This window comes from Sciurus carolinensis, chromosome 5, assembly GCF_902686445.1.
Source record: "Sciurus carolinensis chromosome 5, mSciCar1.2, whole genome shotgun sequence".
NCBI classification, from domain to species: domain Eukaryota; kingdom Metazoa; phylum Chordata; class Mammalia; order Rodentia; family Sciuridae; genus Sciurus; species Sciurus carolinensis.
In genome coordinates, this window is record NC_062217.1 from 90,772,666 (window position 1) to 90,795,637 (window position 22,972).

Consider the following 22,972-nt stretch of genomic DNA (forward strand, 5'->3'; position numbering starts at 1 on the left):
GGGCCTCAGTTTCCCCACAAGTAAAACATGAAAGCAGGACTAGCCAGTCTGTACAAGCTAGTTTGTTCCTTCCTTCCCTCACTTATTCAGTCAACAAGCATCCACTGAAACCTCCCAGTCTATGCCACATAAGACTGAACAGAAGAGCCCGTGTACAATCACATCTGCCAAAGGACAGACTTAACATCACAGCACAGCAGGATCTCCTTGGCATTAAGGGTCTCTGCTGGGTGCCAGGGAGGCACAGGGGTGGGGAATGAACTCTGAAAGGAAAAGTCAGGAAGGGTTTCCTGGAAGAGGTGATTTTGAGGTAGGCTTCCAAATATAGCCAGGGGTTTTCCTGTGAATTAAGGGAAGGAAGGGCAGGGAGACCACAATTTGGTCTTCTGACAGATCCAACCTTCCCCTGGTCACTCTCCAACAGCTCCCCTGGAGGGCCATGACCAAGTGTGAACAGTATAGGCAGCTTCCACAGCCAGGCCAGCTCTCCCTTCCCCTGAGAATGTGATTCTTCCCGCAGACTTCCTGACTACCCCTCCACCCATGGATACTGCCACTGTGGTCCACTGTGGGCTCTGGGTGTGTAATGCTGTGGGTGGTGCTGTCCCACTGCTCCCTGCGCTGGCCAGGTAGACCCTAGCAGCACGTTCAGGCTGCCATTGTCATGAGATGCTGTGGCTCCCTCTCCTTCTCGGTCCTGGGGGCCACGACTTCCCAGGGGTAGAATCCTCACCCTGCCTCTCCTGGGGGAGCTCACTCAGAAGGGGACCCAAGCAGTCAGACCCCACCTGGTGGGGCTCAGGGGGGCACTGACTGAGCCAGCAGGGGCACATTGCCTGTGGCCAGGAGGTGGCAAGGAACCTGCAGGATAGAATAAACCTGGCTCCAAAGTAGCAAATCCAGTCCAGACCTCCCCTGAACTCTAGACTGCCCACCCCTGCCAGGCAAAACCTCACATCAAAGTGTCCCCTGTTCACTGCCTGCCTCTGCTGTACCTGCTACACCTTTCCCACTTTTGCCAAGATCAGCCCAACTCCTCCATCTCCAGTGCCATATCCCAGCCAATTGCAAGGCCTTTGTCTTCCCTGTAAATGTGTCAGAATCATTCCTCAGTCCTCTGCTATCTCCAGAGTCTGAGTCCCTGATTTGTCCCCTCTTCCACTGTGATCACCACTGCTGTCCTTGGCCCTTTCACACAGCTGGCTGCTGTTCCTCCTTATTAAGTCCTTAAGTACATGTCCCACCTCCGAGGCTTCCCAGGGCCACCCTTCCTAAGGTACAAACATCATCCCACATGGGTAGTCAGCACTCTAGGTACCAAGTATCGGACCCCTGTTTGCCAGGGTGAGCAAGACTGCCATGACTAGTCCCAATGACATAAGGTGGGACTCTGTGAACCCTCTGGATCTCAAGCATTGAGTCGAGAGACCTGCATCACTCTAGACTGAGTCATTTAAATGCCAGTGAGGGCCCTCTCTGCCTCCTGCCATGATACTTTGTCATCTGGTCCCAAAGTGAGGACCATGTGGAACAGGGACCAGGCAACTCTCAACAGGCATTACATGAATGAAAACTACACTGTGTCATTATAAGCTACTGGACTTGGGGTTGCTGTGTTACTACAAAATAATTAAACTCTCCTAACTGATGTACTCTGTGTATGTTCCATTCCTCTTTCCCATTTTACTTTTTGTCTTTAGTCCTTAATCATGTAACATTTCCTGAATTTTACTTACTGATTGTTCTTTTTTCCCCTAGGTGAGCCACATGAGGACAAGGACTTTGATGTGCTTGGTTCCTGCTGAACTGCAGTACCTGCACACAGCAGGTACTCAATAATGTATGTGGGTAAGTGAATGAAGGAAAGGAAAAATGAGTCCTGGGCTCACTAGGCCTGGGCTACCCACTCTTAGCAAGTCTGTTCCATGCTAGGGGAGCTGGGGATAACAGAGCTGCATCTGAGTCACAATGCCCAACATGATTCAAAGCTAGAGAAATCCAACAGTGCCCATGCTCAGGATTAATGCTAGGACCTTTCTCGGCTTCCTCCCTACAAGGTTCCTCACTCTGGAGCAGGGTCCTTGAAGACCCACTGCTGGGATCCACTCTTTAAATACATCTGCCTTGAGCGGGAGGGGGAGGTGGGCTCCTGCAAGCACTACCCTGTCCTCACAACCGCCTCTGCCTTGCTCTTGCTCTCACTCACACATCCCATATATAAACATGCCCTCACTCTCGCCCACACATACACATACACGCATACACACCTCCCACGTGCTCACTTCATCACAGACCACCCCCTCTTTCAGGCACCTCCTCCTTGGGGCAAACAGGTGGTTCTGTGCCCCCTCGATTCTGGGAAAGGATCCAGAGTCGTTCCGACTCTTCACAAACCTGACAGTGCCTGTCCTGACAGCCCCTCACCATCTCCTGCCTCCCTCCCTTTGCTGATGCTGCTCTGGCATGGGCGGTCATTGGCATCAGCAGGCGAGGCCAGGAGGGCAGCGGTAGCCAGGGCGCGGCCCGCCAGGCGGCAAGTGCCCCAGTGGAGACACATAGAGAGAGAGGTTCTCCCGTGGTTCTCCCAGCCCTGTCAGAGATGTTCCAGACAGTCGCTCGGCTTCCGGAGCTTAGAGGCGCAGGAACCCCACACCCGCAGTTCTGCAGTAGAAAAGCCGCTACCCTGCGAGTGCGCCCAGGACCACGCCTCCCTGCCCTCCGCGCCACACCTGCCACACACCACAGCCCTACCTGGGGTTCCAGAAACATCCTGGCTACCTGCTCTGGGTGTTGTCCCGCGACCCGGCAGGCGTCGGGCTACTGGAGACTTCTGGCGGCGAGGAGCAAATGCCGGCCCGCCCCCTAGCCGGCGGACTTCCCCAAGCCCTCAAAGCCACCTCCCGGAGAGAGGGGTGGGGCGGGGCCAGGGGCGGGGCCAGGGGCGGAGCCGGCAGACAGTCGGGGACCCAGCGACCGTAGGGGCTAGACCCTGAACAGCACAGCTGAGACGCAGGACACCGCGAGCAAGGGATGGAGTTGGGGATCGCACAATGAAGGGCACTGTGTGGGCAGGGCGTACGGTCCTGAGGTTAAGTTTGGGAGCACCGTGGGGTTGAGACTCAGCGCAGGGTGAGGCAGTAGTGGTGGTGACATCTGGCTCAGTTGGGCCTCGTGCGCCCAGGTCTCCTCCCTCTCCTCTCTCCGGACCCTTCCAACCTCACCTCATCATAGACATCCGGACAAAGCTACAGCAAGTGGTCAGGCAGCATTTGGTTTGAATGCCTCCCCTGACCGGGCACTAGCTTCACACAGCTCGGGCCTGAAGTGATTCACAGAACTTTCTGTGCTTCCATTTCCTGGAGTGAACACGGGGGACAGGCAGCTAGCTTTTGCGGGACAGCTAATCAGAGACCCCAGTGGATCCCTGCAGTACGTGGCAAAGTGAGGTGCCATTCCGCGCCCAGAAGTCCCAGCCCTCTGAAGAAATCCTGTCAGATGGTTGGATGGTTCTCCTCCACCATGTTCTGAGAGCTCTGGGAGTTTGGGTGGCAGAAACCAGGAGCAACCTGCTGGGAAGTCTGGAATTAAAGAAGCAGAGACTGAGCCAAAGAGGGAGTTGGAGCCAGGTTCTGGGGAAGGCAGAGCTGGCAGCCTGAGGGACCACGAGGGAGGAAAGGGATACTCTCAACTTGAATGGCACAGAGAAGAACAGGGGATGCCCAGAGAAAGGCCAAGACAACCTCAGGAGGGTTCACATCCTTCACCCACCACCTGCCAGCTCTGTGCCCAGCAGCCTTTAGGACAATTGTCTCTCCCCCAAGCACCTCTTTCTCCTATGCCTGCTCCCTTACCAGCAGCAAAATTAGGTACTAGACTATCTTTTTTGGGGGGATGGAGGGGTACCAGAGATTGAACTCTAGGGTCACTAGTCCACTGAGTCACATCCCCAGCCCTATTTCCTATTTTATTTAGAGACAGAGTCCAAGTTGCTTAGCACCTCGCTTTTGCTGAGGCTAGCTTTGAAGTCACGATCCTCCTGACTCAGCCTCCTGAGCCGCTGGGATCACAGGTATGTGCCACTGCACCCAGCTAGGCTATCTTTCTGTCTTGAGCAATTCAGGACTGTGCTGGGTCCATTTGCTGACCTCCCCTATTTCTGTCAGTACTAGTGCTGGGTCTGGACCCCATTTCTCATAGCTCCAGAGAACACACTATTCTTACCTCATAATACAGCTCCCAACAGGTGGGCAGTTAGGGGCAAACTCCAGGCAGAAATGGTGCATCAGTCATCCCCACCACTCCCACCACCAGCATCTTTCACATTGTCCTCTTCCCTTTTCTGTCACCACATCTTGTTTCAAGCCATCCAAAGAACACAAAGCTCACAATGGCCTCTGCAGTTAACTAGTGGTGTCAGGACCCATCTAAGCCTTCAGGCCATGGCCTACATGGCCCCCCCATCTCTTCAGACCACTCTGGAGTCCCAAGAGAGGTGAAACCTAGAGTCTTACCTCAGGGTAAATTTAGGTATCTGCCCTCTGCTTTCCTCATTCCTGTCCCATGTCCTTGAAGGATATCTGGGCCCCATGATGGTCATGGCATTGCCTCAGGAAGTTCATGTGGACAGTCAACAGCCCTACTGCCACATGCAAGCCTTCTCCTCTGCCTCTCTGAACATGACAGTCTAGAGAAGGGTGATGGGGGTGCAGCCCCTGCTGCTTCCTATACTGTTCCAGTTACTTCCCATCAATAGATGTCACCAGCATTGCCCAAGGACCTTGATAAGGTCAGATGCTTCTCCTGGAGTGAAAGAGAGCTGCTCTGCCCTGGTTTCTGGCAGACACAGTTGTCTCCTTTGCTCACAGGTACAACCTGAGCATTCATGTGTACATCTGATCCACATGCTTCCTTGTGCCCAAGGACTACGGAAAGGGCAGCTGACCCCTGGCAGCTGTCCTTCTGCTTGAAGCTGTGAGTGGAACTGTCCCTCTGGGAGGGCATGTGGAGACCAATGTGGGACCTCCACTGCCCTCATCAGCTTCAGAAAGTACAAAACAAGCAAGGTGTGGTGTGACCAGTGGACATCTGCTAGGACTTCCGGAAAGATAAGACACATAGGAGCTACCCCTCATTCCTCCAGGCAATGGGGGCTGGGCAGGAGACCTGGAACATTGTTTCCATCCTTAACCATGAGAGGCACTTCTGAGGAAGGGCAGAAAATCCTCATTCTGGGCTGACAGTGACCTAGTACATCCCCATGAGTGCACGACAGGAGGCTGGACCATAGGAACACTCCCAATGAGTGTCAGCATTTGCTGCCTCAACACTGCAGGCAGGGGATCCTCATTAGAATCTGAGTCAGGTTCCAGCCCTCCTCTGTCCACAAGCTCCAATGTCTCTTGCCTGATTACAATCAAAGCCAGAGTTCAGCTGTTACACTGACCTGCCCCCACCTGAGACCTCAGCTCTCTCTGCACTGTCCTGGCATGGAATGTGCTTCCCCTGGTATCTGTGAACACTCTCCCTTATGTCTCTGCTACTCAGAGACCTTGGATCTCTGTCATTTTTCCAGTGACATATTTACAATATCACCTTCCACCCTAGCAATTCTTCCTCTCCACTGAACTTTTTTCCTTAGGGTTATTCAATCTGACACTCCCTTATTTGTTAGCCTGCTCCTAAAAGAATGTGAGCTCCATGAAGGCACATCTTTGTTTGCTGCCACAACCCAATGACTAACATGTCTGCACACACAGGCACTCAGGGTATGTGTATGTCTGGGTGTATGCAGATATGGATATTGATAAAAAGATGGAATATGGATGTAGATGGGGATATTGATATGTACATGGATACAGATAAGACTGTATATGAATATAAATAAGGATATTGATATAGATATAGATAAGGGTATGGACAGAGACATAGATTAGATATGGAAATGGATATACATATGGAATGGGGATACAGATTTGGATACAGATATGTGGCTATCGATATAGATATGGAATATGGATATAGATGTAGACACGGATATGGATATAGATAGGAATATGACTATGGATATAGACAGAAGAAACATATGGGAATATGGATTGAGATATGGGTATAGATATGGAATGTGGATGCAGATATAGATACAGGTGTATACATCCAGCACAGGACTCATATGCACAATAATAAAGAACTGATAAAGTCAAAAAGTCAGAAGACCCAATTTTTTTAAATGGACAAAAGGTTTGAAGGGATACTTCACAAAAGGGCAATAAACCTAAGAAAAGCATCCAACTTCATTAGTCATTAGGGGGAGGGAAATTAAAACCACATTGTGATATCCCTGGACACCCACCATAATGCAAAATTGAAAAGGCAGAAAATGCCAAGTGCTGACGAGGAGGTGGCACAACTGAAACTCTCAGCTGCTGGTGTCCCTTCACTGGGACAGCCACATGGAAATACAGCCTATGCCTATGAGAGCTGAGCATATGCAGACCCAGAAGTTCCACTCTGGGTGTAAACCTGGCAGAAATGTTCACAGACTCACACCAAGAGATACATCAGTTCTGCTCACAATGGTTCCAAACTAGAAACAACCCAGGAGTCCTCCACAGAAGACTGAATTCCTGCCAAGCTGTGGTGTATTTGGCCAATGGAATGTTCCGAGATAATGAGATAGACAAAGACAGTCATACACAAGGGCAAGTCTCACCACCATGATGTGGAATAAAAAAATAAAATAAAATAAAAAAACAGGCACAGATACTAAGATAGAACCCCACATGTATCTAGCTCTGACATGGCAAAGGCACCTACTCCACGGGGAGATGCAGCCTAGAGGGAAAGGGCAGGGAGGGGCCAAGGGCTGCTGGGGCTGAATCTGGTTGCCCATTATCCAAGTATTCACCCCACAAAGCTGCACATTCTGACTTAGGCACTTTTCTGTACATATGTTATGCTTCAAAACAATTACATTAAGAAAACTGAAGGAGAGAGTGGAGTGTAGCTCAGTGGTAGAAGACTTGTGAAGCCTTGGGTTCCATGCCCAGCACAAAAAAGGAAGGGAAGGAAGGAAGGGAAGAGAGGGAGGGGGACAGGAAGGGAAGGGAGAAAATTGAGGAGAAAAAATGAGAAAAAGCATCCTAGTTGGGTAGACAGAAGCTGTCTGAGCCTCAGGGTCCTTCCAGGTCTAGTGTGGGCAACATCTCAGACAAGAAGCCAACTCAGAGGCAGGAGCATGGTAGGGGCACTGGGTACCTTGGCCTTCCTCTTGTCCCCCCAAGAACAAAGGCAGTCTTGGGTGAAAACACCTGCTCCCTCCTTTGAAATATACAGATGCCAGGTCAGATAGTGAGCATATGCAGACCCAGAAGTTCCACCCTGGGTGTAAACCTGGCAGAAATGTTCACAGACTCACACCAAGAGATATATCAGCTCTGCTGATGGTGGGCAGGAGGTGCCCACTGGATTTTGTAGGATAAAAGGTGGCCCAAGGCAGGCAGCAGAACTTGCAGAACAGAGGAACAGAATCCCTAGTGTTCCACAGGGGGCTGACAAGGATCACATCCCCCTGCTGGCTCACAAAGCCCCCAAGGATAAGCACATGGGGAATGAGGTTCAGGATGAGGGGCCAGGCGACAGTGGGGCTCTGGCTCCCAACCCTGCCCTGGAGCTGCTTTCTCATTCAAGACACCCTACCTGCCAGGAGACCTGTTTGAATTATTGGTTCCCAGGTATAAAGCCAGGCCCATGATGCTTGGTGAAACTTGAAGTGGAATGACTCAAACACTAGGGAAGCTCCAGAGACACTTTAGTCCCATGCTCCACACAGGCCTGAAGGTTCAAACCTTCTGCAGCTCCAGGTCTGTCCTGACCAAGCCTCTTGCATATAGCCAGTCTGCAGAGAGATCCCCCCTACCCAGGGCCATATCCTCCAAGTCCTCACTAAGGGCCACACACACTGTGGCCTATTGGAGGTCAGTGCTCCCCAGAAGTTGTCACTTATGACCTTTGGTTGTGCTCACACCTAGACACACCTAGAGTTCAGGGCAGGTGTGACCAGCTGCTAATGCTGGTAAACTTGATTTCAAGGGGAGACCCATAAGGCTCTGTCATTTCCCTAACACTGTCCTATTAATACTCCCTTTTAGAAAATAATATTCTTTTTAAAAAAAAAATCATTTGTAGATGGACCACAATACTTTTTATTTCATTTATTTATTTTTAATGTGGTACTGAGGATCAGACCCAGTACCTCACACGTGCTAGGCATGAGCTACAACTCCAGCCCCTGGAAAATAATGTTCTAAGCAAACAAGTAACTAATGGAACAAAAGGTTATTTGTTAGGGAGAAAAACAGAAGTCAACTGACCTTTTTGATGATCCTTCTGATGATTTTCCCCATATCACAGAGGTAACTGCTCTGCCTGAATGAATTACACAGTGGGGCAGCAAGTATTCCATGGGCCTCTCCCTATGGCCTCAGCTTGCCCTTGATATCATCCTGATGCGATAATAAATTAGGGGTGAGCTGTGAGACCGCCCTGGGTGTATATATACAGAACTAACCATGTGTATATAACCACATGAGTAACTAACCATAACTAATGCACTGACTGCTCAGGATAGCAGCTGTTCTCTGTGCCCAGGGCTGTCATTGCTCTCCTGTCAAGAGGCTAGCAGAAGGGAACGCAGTTCCTGAACATCCCACAGGCCCAGCCCTCCCTGCCACCCTTCTGCTGTGCACAGGGACCAAGTAGGTGGCATAAGAAAGAGGGAAAAGCATATATCTGACATCAAGGACTGGAAGGGCAATAGGGAATGAGAGAGAGGGGCATCTGCATCCTGCCGTCTTGCAGAAGGCCATGGCATGAGTACCACATTCCCCTGAGCACATAGTCTACCTTGGCTGAGCCCTGCAAAGAAGATCCAAGGGATTTCAGCCTTTTCTCAAAGACACGTGGCAGAGGCTGGTAAGAAACGGCCCTTCCTTGGGCCAGAGGCAGCTGTACACCCAGTCTGGGGCACTCACCTCTGTGCCTCAGCACCACCTCAGGCAGGTTCCAGAGCCTATGGGTAGAAGAGGCCAAGACAGAGGCTCTGAGGCTGAACCCTGCAGATGTATAACCTCAGGTTAGGTAGGCCTCAGACCTGAGGCATAACTGAAGCTGTGCTATTCAGGGATGAGGCCTGTCTATGGGCCAATGTATATTCATAATGAGCTGTGATCTCAGGGAAGAGAGAGGTCAGGAAGACCAGAGGGAGAAGGAGGAACCACTGAGATTGGCATAACCTTTCCTTCACTGTGCAGAGAGGGAAATGTACTGTGCCTTGTTCATAGATGCAGAGGCATCCAGACCTGGGGGAGGTTAAGAAGCAGAATAGCCCAGACCACTGTCCTCACCCTGCCCCACATGTGCCACAGCCCAGTCTCATTCTTGACTGATACCTGCCCCAGGACCCCCACTGGTCACCATGATGATGAGCATGAGCAGGGTCTCCCACAGTGGAACTTTTATCTGGTGTGGCATCAACCCAAACACCAGTGTAGTTTGGATATAATTTCTAGCCTTCTCACAGGCTGGGACCTGCTCAAGGCCTAGAAGCAAGGAGGTACAGACACAGGCTGCACTCTGAGCATCTTCACCTGCAAGATGGGCTGGAAATGCTTCTAGTCCTTACAATGCCTTTGTGAGAAATACAGAAAATCTCCTTGTCCCACCGGGTATGGCTGGTGAGCAGAGACCCAACTTGTACCTCAGTCTTGTGCCCTTAGTATGGTAGTCATGTTCTGGAAGGAACACTGAATATTGTGTTTCTCAAAGGCATTTGACCAAAGAGTTGCTTTCTCCTGATGTTCCAGGAGCCCCTGGAGGGGCAAAGGGAGACTCCTCAATGGCCCCCATGCTGGCTAGACACTCTTGTCCATCTGCCCATTTGTACCTGGTCTAACTATGAATCTACAGCACTGGCCCTGCCTGCATGTTTGCCTTGCCCATGTCCAGCTTCCTGGGTCAGGGCTGGAAGGGGTTCCTGCCAGCGTGGAAGCCATAGCAGAATTCAAAATAATGCACATCCATTCCCTTGAATATCCTCCTTGGGGAAAAACATTAAGGTGCCATGGTAGATTTATTCCTTTTTCACCTGAGGCTTCCAAAGATTCTCTCATCCACTTCAACCTCCTAGAGGACAAGAAGATTCTGATGTGCCCTGAAACTCTGCATCCTGGGGTTACTCTGAGCCAGGGATCCACATGTTTTAGCCAATCCAAACCAGTCAGGACTCAGGGCATCTCAGGGCATCAGAGATGCAGGAGGTAAGAAAAGGCAGAGGACCCAGCTGGAGGCTTTCTCCAGAGGAGCACTCTCAAAGCTGAACCACTCACCTGGGAACTTGCTAAAAAGGCAGTGCCCAGGCACACCCCCCCCACAGAGATCATTCCTGCCCCAGGCTGTATGTGGGAACTGGGGATGCGGGGCTCATTGTTTTGGGGGCAGGTAGTGTCAGATCTTGGATTGGGATGTGGAGCCCCTGATCCCGGAGTGTGGGGAGGCCTCTGCACCAAGGGAAGCCTGTGCACATGCACAAAGGGGACACATCCAGGGTAGGGAGGCTGAGACATGGCATAGGTAGAGGACACAGCCTCATTTTAAGGGCAGTGGACCCAGTAAGGGTCAAGAGCATCTACCTGGAAAGCCAGAAAATAGGCTTCCAGTCACCCAGGAAAGGTGGGGTGAGGCCAGGGCAGGGCTCAGGCAGGTGATAACTTGATATGAAGTGGGTCATGATACACAAATACCCTTCCTCACTGAGGCTCTCAACACCCACCCCATGGCCTGAACAGAGGATTGCCTATAAGAACACACCAACACAAAGCAAGATAATGTGAGAATGACCTTGATATCCTGATGAGAAAGATGGGAGAAGCAGGGGCAAACAAAGTAACAGGAAAAGTCCACCAGCCAGGAGCAAGCTGCTTCGTGACAGCAAAATGATGTCAAGTCCTGAGTCATCAATTTTCACCTGTGAAATCTGCAAAAATAATGATGAAGGTGACACAGAGTGTCAGCTTGTGTTTGGAGGAAAGGCCAGGGTCACTGGTAAGAAAAGGAGAATGGTAGCAGAGAGGTTCCCACATGTCCGCAGGGGAGCAGAGCTGCTCCTGGAGGCAGGCATCACCTAGGACATAACACATCCATGTTCAAACATGTAACCTGTGTGTGTGCACACACACATATGTGTGCATGTATGTGCATGTGCACATACACACCTGTAAGACAAGCAGATGCACCTAAACACCAATCAGTGTGTCAACCCCGCCCTCCCAGCCCATCTCTCTCATGTCCTTTACTCCTCTTCTCTCCATTTCTCCTTACCAAGTCTTTCTCAATTTTTCTCCAATCACTGTGAAGGGCTTTATCACCAGTATAACACATTGCATGCTCTTTTTCTAAAACCAGGATCGAAGGCACCCAGCTCTCTTTGAGGAGGCTGCCTGCAGGGCAGGAGGCAGGACTGGATCAGCTGCAGCCACCAGAGGGTCCCTTCATCATGGTTCTCATAGTCTTCTGGAGAAGGGAGACTTGTTCCAAATATCTGGGTGAATCCAAGAAAGGGAGAGAAGATGGATGGGTGTGGTTGGGTGTCAGGAACAGCTGCATCAGGCAGCATGGCCCCCTCACACACCTGGAACCTGAAAAGAGCTGTCCCTGCATTCTTTGTTATGAAGCAGATGAGTCTCCTCTGCCACCTCACCCACAGGGAACATGTTCCGGTGTGTTCTCAGTATTGCTCATTCATCACTCCTCCTTACGTTCCCCCTAGCTTCTCCCTCCAGCTGGCAGACCAGAAGGCTCCACCTGGAGCCACGCTAGGAAGCTAACTGAGAAGCAGGCAAGTGGGTCTCCCAGCCAGCCTGACACATGCCTTCCTCTCCATATAGGCTGAACGTTATTGTCTTGGGGATGTGTCCACTTGACTCTTACTTCCAAGACTTACCCCTCCAAAGTGTCCCTCTCCCTCCTCCTCTGCCCCAGCACCTTTCCAACCTACCTCCTCCTCCAGAAAGACTTTCTAACTCCTGAAGTCCCCCAGGGAAAGTCCCCTTCGGCTGCCAGCCCACTCACACTGTGCACTTCACACCCTATTCTTTCTCCCCTCACCTTTGATGATGGCCAGTAGCTATGAGAATCTGAGCTTGGAGCTCCTGACCAGGCTCCATGCAATCAAATATGCTATTCTAAATTAGTGATGTCTGCCTCAGGTATGGGAGGAGAGGAATGAGGCATGAGAACCCTGGATCCTAAGAGGGCCCAGCTCCTTATCATAGGTTCTTCAACAACTGGTTGGTATTTTGCATTCCTATTTTGCATTCCTAACTAGACCATTCATTTTTTTAAAAATTAATGAACATTCACCATGTGTCAAGATCTCACAGATATAATCCGTGCTCTAAGGGTTTACATTCCCAGGGGCTAGGCCATAGGAGGGGCAGAATAATAAACAAATGAACAAAATCCAGCTGGTGATAAGCACGATGATGACACAAAGCCTCTAGGTCATAGGAGGTATCACCTTAAGCCTGGAGTTAAGATGGCAATGTCAAGTTGGAATCATCCAGGAAGTGCCAGGCAGGGGCACAATAAGTGCAAAGGCCCTGAGGCCATGATTCTCATAGCTACTGATTCAAGGGACAGAATGACTAGTATTATGGCCTGAGGCAAGAGATGGCTGCCCTGGGAACTTTCCAGAAGTGCAGCAGAATTGTCAAGTTGGAAGACCAATGCTTCTCCGGGGACAGAAAGCCTTGCAGGCCTCTAAGCAGTCCCAGAGCAGCTGCGATGACCTGAAAGTAGCTATTTCCTAGCTGGATGGAGACACTCCACTGTTCTAGACCAGGTTTCCACTCTTCTAGACCAGGTTTAGCCATGACTGCAAGGTACACGTTGAGCTGGACACCTCACACCCTGTCCTAAAAGGTTCTACCAGGGATCATGGGGATCCCTTGAAGGGGGGCCAGTTTTGCAGATTGAGACTTTGTTACCATTTATTAAAGGGAAAAGAGGCCTGGGCCTCTTAGGATAGGGTGTGAATGGGGATAGAGGAAGCAGCACTAGGAATTCTTGCTTCTTTCTACCTCTCAAAATCCATATTCACCAGGGAAGTGGAAAAATGCTCCCTCTTACTCTTGGAATCAAAGGAACCAACTTTCCCATGTCTGTGACACTTCTACCCCCAGGAAGATGCACCATGACCACCAAAGATCACTGCCTCCCCCAACCCCTCTCTGAGTTCAGAGGGATGGTCCCTAGGTTGCTGGCCATTTGTTCTCTGGCCAGAGTCCAAATGCCCATGGCACAATTCTGGAAATATAAGCATGGCTTGTGTGGACTTTGGGTATTTCAATATTTCAAAAATGCTTTTGCAAGAAGAATAAACAGAAACTGGAATTCATAAATAGTTCCTCCTGGCATGAGATAAAGGGGCCCTAGCCAGCCTGGGACTGTGGATTAGGACCCATCACTGCACAGCCAACGTGTGGTGTGGGTGTCAGTCCATGGGAAGCTGAGCGTCCACTCAGCTGGGTGGGAGAGTTTGTTGTGAGGCCCTGGGAAAGCCCCTGCCCCTCCATGGGCCTGTTTCCCCACATGGACTGGTAATCTTAAGGTCCCTGCAGTTGACCCCCTCTGATTCTGCTGAGGGCAGGGGTGGAGCAGGCAGGTCTGGCAGGGGTGGAAGCAGGGCTGGGACCACCCTCTCCCATCATCTCTACTCTCCATGAAGCCTCCCACTGCCCCTCCCACCCTTCACACCCACACTGTAGCCTCTGGAAGGACTCTGCTGTATTGTTGGTGTCACCACTGCCTGTCCACAACCTGGCCCTCGGTCATTATGACTCAGGCATGGGCAGAATGTGCCTGAGACACACACAGGATTCTGGGGCCTGACCCTTCATCTCTGCACATCTGGCCTCTGGCTCCAAAGAACAACACATATGGTGGGATTCTACATAATCGTGTGCCCTGTCCTGGTGAGCAACGTAGCCCACAGCGTAGGGATTAGTGGGCTGGCCTGGATCCAAAAAGGGGAAAAGAGGATGCTGCCTTCACCTCCTGCACCCTCAGGTGCCTTTCCCCCAGGTGGGGGATGGACCAGGTGGAAGCTGGGTAGCCAGCCCTCTGGGCACATTCAAGTCAACTAGGCAGGGACATGACTGGTGTCAGTCATGGAGAGAGCAGCACTGTTGTGAGACCCTGGGCCCACACCCTCCCCAGGGCCTCTGCTCCAGCTCTCACTGTTTGCTTTGCTCTGTGGAGAGGGCCCGGGGAAACTTACAGGAGCCTGAAAGCAGCTGGACATCTGTAAAATGCTATGCCCCACACAAGCACAGCATAGCCGGGCCTCTCATCTGGCTGTTCCAAGAACTGGGAAGACTTCAGGGTCCTACAATCTTCTAGGGACAAAGAGGGTGTAGGAGCCAGGTGACCCCCCTGCCCTCTTCTGCCACCCAGTTGCTATCCACAATTCTCAGATAAGAGTCTCTGCTCTTAGGCAGAGTCTCTCAGATCCGCTGGTGGGCTGAGGAGGCTCAAGACAATGGGGGAGGGCTCGGAGGCAGCCTGGCCTCGTTGCTGGCAGGGGTGGGGAGGATGTCTTAGGACCAACCTGGCCTTGGTGATGGTGGTGGGTTTATGTCTCAGGACTAGTCTGGTTCTTGGTATGTGTGGGAGAGGTGGTGCTGTCTCAGGGCCAGCTTGGCTTTGTTTGGGCATCTCAGGGCTAGCCTGACCTTACTGGGATGGGTTGGGGGATCTCAGGGCCACCCTGGCCTTATTTCACTGGGCCTTAGTTTTTCTTTGTCCTTGGCCAGCTCCCAAACTCTTTTCCCAACCCCCTCGTCTCCTGAGGCTCTTCTCTCCCCGCTCCCCAGGGATCCTGTCCACTCTCCCACTTCATCCTCCCCTTTGGATAAAACCCTCAGCCATCCTGGACCCACTTCCTGGAGCTTACTCCATGGTTATGCTGGTGTGGTCTTGCTCCCCGACCCCGACTCCCTTCTCTCTGCCTCCTTTTCCTCTCAACCTTCTTGACGTGAGTCTCCCTGACCCCAGCTCTTCCTTCGTGACCTTTCAACCCTTCTTTCTTCCCCTCCATAGTACTACAAGCAGCAGCCTGCCTCTGCCTCTCCCCAGTCCATCCCTGCTCTACCTTTGCAGTCACTGGCTGGCCCATGATAGGCACCTCGCTAACCCAGGGTGCTACAGGTCAGGATGCCAGGCTGGCCTTGCTCTTCCCTCCTAAACTGCTCCCCCTGATCCCCTTCTCACAAAGCCCCAGTGACCCAGACCAGAGTGTTTCTCTGCATAGCAGTGTCCCAGGACTTCCAAGACATCTCTTCCTTTCCTGCAGTTATTTGGGCAAAGGCACACAGATTCCTCCCCTCATATCCATGGACAGCAGTCTGGACCCAGTACAGTCCCTGACCTACCTGGCAAGACAGTGAACCAAGCAGGGCTGACACAGGTAGTTCAAGTTCCACCCTCAGGAGGTTTTAACTGAAACAGCACCTATGCTCTTCTATACTTAGGCTTCTCAGTTTACTTCACGGACTAAAATATTTTGGATAGTTACACTACTTTTCTGCAGGGTGCGGGGACTGTTGGGGAACTGAACCTATGCTAAGCACATGCTGTACTAGTGAGCCACACCTCCAGCCCCAACAATACTTTTTTTATTTTTTTATTTTTTTTTGGTGCCAGGGGCACTTAACCTCTGAGCCATGTCCCCAGCCCTTTTTATATTTTATTTTGAGACAGGGTCTTGCTAAGTTGCTTAGGGGCTCACTAAGTTGCTGAGGCTGGCTTTGAACTTGAGATCCTCATGCCTCAGCCTCCCAAGTAGCTGGATTACAGGTGTGCACCATTGCATCTAACAGTCTTTTTTTAAATTAATTTTTATTTGTTCTTTTTAGATATATATGACAGTAGAGAGTATTTTGACATATTATACATTCATGGAGTATAACAACCTAATTAGGATCTCATTCTTGTGGTTGTACATGATGTCCAGTTTCACTGGTAGTGTATTCATATATAAACATAGGAAAGTTAGGTCTGATTCATTCTACTGTTTTTCCTATTCCTACCCTCCCTTCCTTGCCTTCGTTCCCCTTTGTTCTTCGGCTCTAATCCAAAGAACTTCTATTCTTCTCTCCTTCACCCTTATTGTGTGTTAATATCCACATATCAGAGAGAACATCCAATCTTTGGTTTTAGGGACTGGCTTATTTCACTTAGCACCATAGTCTCCAGTTCCATCCATTTACTGGTGAATGCCATAATTTCATCCTTCTTTATGGCTGAGTAATATTTCATTGTGTATATATACCACATTTTCTTTATCCATTTATCTGTTGAAGGGCACCTAGATTAGTTCCATAGTTTAGCTATTGTAAATTGAGCTGCTATAAACACTGATGTGGCTGTGTCACTGTAGTATGCTGACATTAAGTACTTTGGGTATAAACAGAGGAGTGGGATAACTGAGTCAAATGGTGGCTCCATTCCAAATTTTCTAAGGAATCGCCATACTGTGCTTTTCATAGTGGTTGCACCAATTTGCATTCCCACCAGCAATGTATGTGTGTACCTTTTTCCCCCACATCCTCACCAACATTTATTGTTACTTATATTCTTGATAATTCCGGCTAAACATTCTTGACAAAATAATACATTTTGTTCTGAGTCTGGGGGTAGGGTCTGGTCCCTCCCCAATGTTCTTGTTCATCATCCCAGTCCCAGGTCTCCATGCAGTCCTGCAACTTTGAAAAGATACCAGAGCCACTTTGAGGGTCTGGTGGGCACTACCCTCACCTCCTGTCTTTTAGCAGATCTGAGTAACATGCACAGGGAAAAGTTGAGCCTCTCTCTAATAGTCAAAGGCCCTGACAGCTCCCCTTCCCTGGACATCTGAGCAAGTAGGGATACAAATGTTCCAGGGAGGTGCTTTCACAGTCATTCCTACGATCATGGGTTCTTGAAGGAGGGGTATTCAGAATGTCAAGAGCAGTCAGGGTGCTTGGAATGATGTTACCATAGCCTCTCCCCTCATCTCAGATACCTGTGACTTCCTGGTCAAAGACCCCCAATTCTTGGCTTCTCTATCTTTGTGTCTATCCAAGGTCAGGACTAGATGGGACTGAAGACACACAGCTAAGAATGAGTACATGTCTTTCCACTGGAGCCACATCTCTGTCATAAGGGATCCTGGAGGAAGGTAAGGGGTGGAAATGACCTTACAGAGAAATATATTCCTCTTTGTGCCAGCAGACCTGGAGGAGGGGTGCTGGGCTCCAGAGAAGAGGAAGGGAACAAGTGTTGGAAGACTAGTGCTCACCATGTTTATGCCAACACACCATGAATTTGCACATTTAGTTTATTTTCCCTGTTTTAAAATTAACAATATTTGCAGATAAATGTATGGAATTGGAGAATATTATGCTAAGTGAAATAAGCCAAGCCCAAAAAACCAAAAGTCAAATGTTTTCCCTGATAAGTAGATGATGATATATAATGGGGGTGGGAGGGTGGGGGTGAGAGAATGGAGGAACTTTAGATTATGTAGAGGGAAATGAGAGGGAGGAGGGGGTGGGGGGATGAAAGATGGTGGAATGAGACAGACATCATAGGGATGTACGTGTATGATTACACAAATGGTGTGAACCTACATGTGCACAACCATAGAAACGAAAAGTTGTACCCCACTTGTGTATAATGAATCAAAATGCAGTTGGTAAAAATAAAAAATATAAAAATAAATTTAAAAGAGCATTCACAACAGTTTTATTCTTAATAGAAAGAAATGAAAAACAACTGTATGTCCACCAACAGGCAAATGAAGAAACAATTTGTGATACATTCATATAGTCAAATGTTACCAAGTGTTTTTAATTCTGAATCACAAAATTGTGATTAAATCTAAAAACATATATGCCAGAAAAAAAAAAAATGCCGCACTATCCCCCTCAAGCCACAGTTTTGCTTTCCACGGTTTCAGTTACCTAAAGTCAACCTCAGTCTAAAATTAAGTGAAAAATAAACAACTCATAAGTTTGCGATTGCATGCTATTCTGAATAACATGATGAAATCTCACACTGTCCCACTCTGTCTCACTTGGGGTATGAATCATGATTTTCCAGCATATCCAGGCTATATACATTACCCGTCCAGTAGTCATTTACTGGCTGTCTTAGTGATCAGATGGACTGTTGCAGTATTGTAATGCTTGTGTTCAAGTAACCCTTACTTTACATAATAATGGCTCTAAAGCACAGAGTCATGATGTCAGCAACTGATAAATGCCAAAGAGGAGCCTTAAAGTGTTTCAAGTGAAAAGGTGAAAGTTCTTGACTTAAGAAAAAATACCATATGCTGAGGTTGCTAAGATCTATGGAAAGAATGAATCTCCTGGTTATACACATTTGTAGAAGCAAAAGGAAATTTGTGTTAATTTTGCTGTCATATCTCAAACTTCAAGAGTTACCACCATAGTGTGTAAGTCCTTAGTTAGATGGAAAAGCCCTTAAATTATAGAGTTTGGTACAGTTTTATATATCTACTGGAAGTCTTGTAACATATCCTCCATGGAAAAGGGGGACCACTGTGTATGCTCATGTGCAAATACTCAATGGTACAAAGGATCATACAAACAAAAGCCAGTCCTTCCCACCCTAGGCTTTAGCCCATCCCGATACATCCACTATTAGCAGTTTCTTACATGCAGCTCTCCATAGTTTTTCTGCATTCATGAAAACTATTTGCCTGTGCGCACAAGATTCCTTTTCTGAACTAAAGGGCAATGAACATTTCACGTATTGTTTTCAACTTGCTCTTTTCTCTGGACAACTCCTCGTATTTTATCACAGCTGCAATATATTCTGCCTGGCGGCTGGGGTATCTGTCATATGTAAGATATGTTCTCTAGCAAATGACACTGAGGTATTTCCCAGGTTTTGGTGACTGCAAACGTTCCAACAATGAGTATCCTCTACCCAGGATCTTTATTCAAACATAACCATATATGAAGAATAGACTTCTAACATTAGATTATTGAATCAAAGGTTATGTGTCCTACAAATTTAAAGGGACATCACAGAAGTGCTTACAAAAGATAATAGTAAGATAGTAAAAATGATGAGAGTATGGACCTCCAAAACTCCCCCATAAAAGCAACAGGAAGACTAGCAAAATGTGTCAATCAACATTTTTAGAACTTTGGAAGTTAACCAAAGGCTTGTAGAATTCCAGGGAATATTTATTCACAAAATACAACTGAATATCAGTAAGAACCACAATTTTGTGGCATTTAAATTTGCCCTAGTCCCATTCCTGACTCTATTCCCCAGTGCTTTGAAAAATAAGACCCCACAATTCATCATGAAAACCAGTAGCCTAGCAGCCACTGGAGTGAACAGAAAAGAGATGGAACTCTTTCAAAAGCTTCATTCCCAGAAATTGTCATTATTTCACCTGTCCAGTGGTTCCCTTGGAAACCCCATTTGCAAAGATGCCTGTATTTGACCTGACTCAGAGCTCACCAAGTATGGTGGCGGGGGGGGGGGGGGGGGGGGGGGGGGGGGGGTGTTCCCCAGGGTTGATTGTCAAGAACAATTACAGGCATTTAACTTCACATTTAAAGCAATGGTTAACAGCTGAATCCAGGAATAAACTACCCAGAAAGATTAAAAGTTCCATATCAAGATGTCTATAGAGGCTTTGAAAAGTTGCTGTATATTCCTGGGAATCTAAAGTATGTGCATGCTCAGGGCTATGCAAATGCTCAGGAAAGTCCTTAGGAAGCACTAAGTTCTCACTTCTGGCTGACTCTGAGGCTCTGTACAAGCAGGAAGTGAAGACTAAGGCAGAGTTATTAACTGCCTAGCTGACAGCTAAAGGCTTGCCTCAAGCACACAGAGCCCTTCCTCAAAGACCAGGAGACTTATTGGCTCCACACAATGGAGAATTTTTTTGTCCAGTCATTAAAGGTCCACTAAGATAACTGAGCAGGAATTTTAGCATCAAACACAATAAAAGAATGCAATCATTGCAGAATTAATTTTCAAAAACCATGAAACAAACAACTATTACTACAAAAACAAACCCTGAAGATGGGTGAGACTCTGATTTCCAGAACTGATTTACTAGACAAAAACTTTTAATCAACTACTTTAAATATATCCAAAGAACTGAAGAAAATCATGCCTAAAGTACTCAAGGAAAGTATGTAAACATATAAATAAATAAAGAATACCAACAAAGGATACGAATTCTATTTTAAAAAGCACAAAGTAGAAATTCTGGTGTTAAAAATTAAGCAAATAAAAAAATTAAGGAAATGAAATGAAACATTAACTAGAGAGAATCAACTGCAGATTCAAACAGAGAGAAGACTCAGAGAAGAATCAGTGAACTTGAAAAGAGGTCAACTGAGATTACCCAGACTGAGAGACAGAAAGAAAAATAAATAAATAAAGCCTCACACACCATAAAGGATACCAAATTATGTTTAGGTGGAGTCTCAGAAAAAGAGAGGCAAAAGAAGTAGAAAGAATATTTAAAGAAATATGCCCCAAAATTACTCAATTTGAAAAACAATGTTAATCTCCATATCCAAGAAGCTGAACAGATTGATTTCCCATCAGAAGACATGAGGGCAGAAGGCAGTGGGATGATATACTCAAACTACTGAAAGAAAAGAACTGTCAACTAAGAATTCTTTATGTAGCAAAACTCTCCTTCAAAACTGAAAGAGAAATTAGCCAGATAAATAAACACAGAGAACTTGTCTCTAGGAGACCAGTCCTACTACAGAGAGTCCTTCAGGCTGAAATGAAAGGCACCAATCAGTAACCTGAATCCACATGAAAAAAATAAAGCCCATCAGTAAGGTTAGCTATATAGGTAAACAGAAAAGAGTGTAAGTCATGTGTATGTGTGTGACCTGTCTGGTTTCTATTGACATCATCCCTTAAGATATCTTCCTATAGTGAGCAAGTAGGAGGCTGGACTTTCTGCTAGAGAATCCTTAAATACCAGGATAAAAAGAACTTTATTCTGAAATGCCATATCAGACTAGCTGCCTTTACCTTCTCTGGGCAGATTACTTCTCCCTCCCTCCCTCCTTTCCTTCCTTCCTCCCTTCCTCCCTTCCTTCCTTCCACAAAATAAACCATGGATGCAGAGAACTGAGTTCATGTTCCACAGTTATTACCAGTTTGTGCAAGGCACTTATCTTGCTACAGTTTGTCCTATTGTTTCTAGATTTCTTATCTGCCTATTTCATTTTTCCTCATAAGCACCCAGTCAAATGTACTCTATAAGGTCTGAACATGTATGTATATATGAAAAACATAAAAATATACGTTAGTGTCATTTTGCAAAAAAAAAGTATAAGTGTACTTTAGGCTTGTAACCCTTTCTCCTATATGAATCAAAGACAGCTGCATGAGACAATAATTTAAAATGTGTTGATGAGTATACAAGGTATAAGAATATAAATTTTATGATAATAACACCACAAAGGAGAGGGGGCAAAAGAACTACAGAGAAGCAAAGTTTTTCTATTCTATTGAAATTACGTTTGTATTCATCTGAACTACATTGTTTCAAGTTAAGATGTTAATTATGACCTGCCAGGCAACAACTAAAGAAATAACCCAAAAATATATAGTAAAAGAAATGACAAGTGAATTAAAATGGTACACTAGAAAATAAAAGAAGGTAATAATGGAGGAAGAGAGGAACAAAAACAACAGAAGACATGAAAAACAAAAAGCAGACCTTATCTAATCAGTATTTGCACTAAATGTAAATGATCCAACAATGGCTTTTTGTGGGAGGCACATTTCCCAACTTCAAAACTCACTACAAAACTACTGTAATCAAGACTGTGGTCCTGGCAGAAGCACAGACATATAAATCAACAGAATAAAATTGAGAGTCAAGAAACAAACCCATAAACCTATGCTCAATCCATTTTGACAAGAGTTTCAAGATAATCCAATGGGGAAAGGACAGTTTTTTCAACAAATGCTACTAGGACATCTGGATAGCCACATATAAAAGAAAGCATTTGGGCTTGCACCACGCGTCATATACAAAATGAACTCCAGATGGATTAAAAAAAAAAACCTAAAATGTAAAACTACAAAACTCTTAGGGAAAAAAAAAAGCACAAGGCATGAGTCTTTGAGACCTTGGATTAGTCAATGGTTTGTTAGCTATGACACTAAAAGCACAAGCAACTAAATGAAAAAGAGAAACTTCATCACAATGAAAAATGTTTGTGCTTCAAAGGACACTATCAAGAAATGGAGGGCCAGGGCATGTAGCTCAGTGGTAAAGTACTCTCCTAGCATATGAAGGCCCTGGGTTCAATGCCCAGAACCACGGATGGATGAATGGATGGATGGATGGATGGATGGATGGATGAATGGAAGGAAGGAAGGAAGAGAAATTGAAAAAACTTCCCTAAGCAGGGGAGAAAATATTTCCATATCATGTATGCCATAAAGGCCTAGTATCCAGAATATGTAAAGAACTCATACAATGCAATGATAAAAATACAACCCAATTAAAAGTGGTCAAAGGCTCTGAATGGATAGTCCTCTAAAGAAGATAAACAAATGGCCAAAAGCACATGAAAAATTGTTCATCATCATAATTATTAGTAAAATGCATAGAGACCATAATGATACACTACTTCACATCCACTGAGATGGCTATACCAAAAAAGACAATTATTGATGATGCTGAAGAACTGAAGCACTCATACACTGCTGGTGATAATATAAAGTTGTATAATCACTTCAGAAAAAAGTCTGATAGTCCCTCAAATTGTTAGAGTAGTCATATGACCCAGCAATTCCACTCCTACATACATATCCAAGATATCAGAAAATGAGGCCCACACAAAAA

The 22,972-nt window shown here is 47.1% G+C and overlaps 1 protein-coding gene across 9 annotated transcripts in view; it reads right to left on the reverse strand.

Annotated features, from left to right (window-relative positions):
- The window catches only part of Rasgef1a (RasGEF domain family member 1A), an 80,609-nt gene that overhangs the window by 28,833 nt on the left and 28,804 nt on the right, over positions 1 to 22,972 (reverse strand). For 4 of the 9 annotated variants that reach the window (XM_047554020.1, XM_047554012.1, XM_047554013.1 and 1 more), the window contains one exon: positions 11,374 to 11,593. The exons of 4 other annotated variants lie outside the window; for them this stretch is intronic. In XM_047554020.1, coding sequence (XP_047409976.1) covers positions 11,374 to 11,433 — 60 coding nt within the window. In that variant the 5' untranslated portion in view covers positions 11,434 to 11,593. Of the gene's footprint in view, positions 1 to 2,751; positions 2,840 to 11,373; positions 11,594 to 22,972 lie in introns of those variants that run through there. One more of the 9 variants, XM_047554018.1, reaches the window with a different exon arrangement.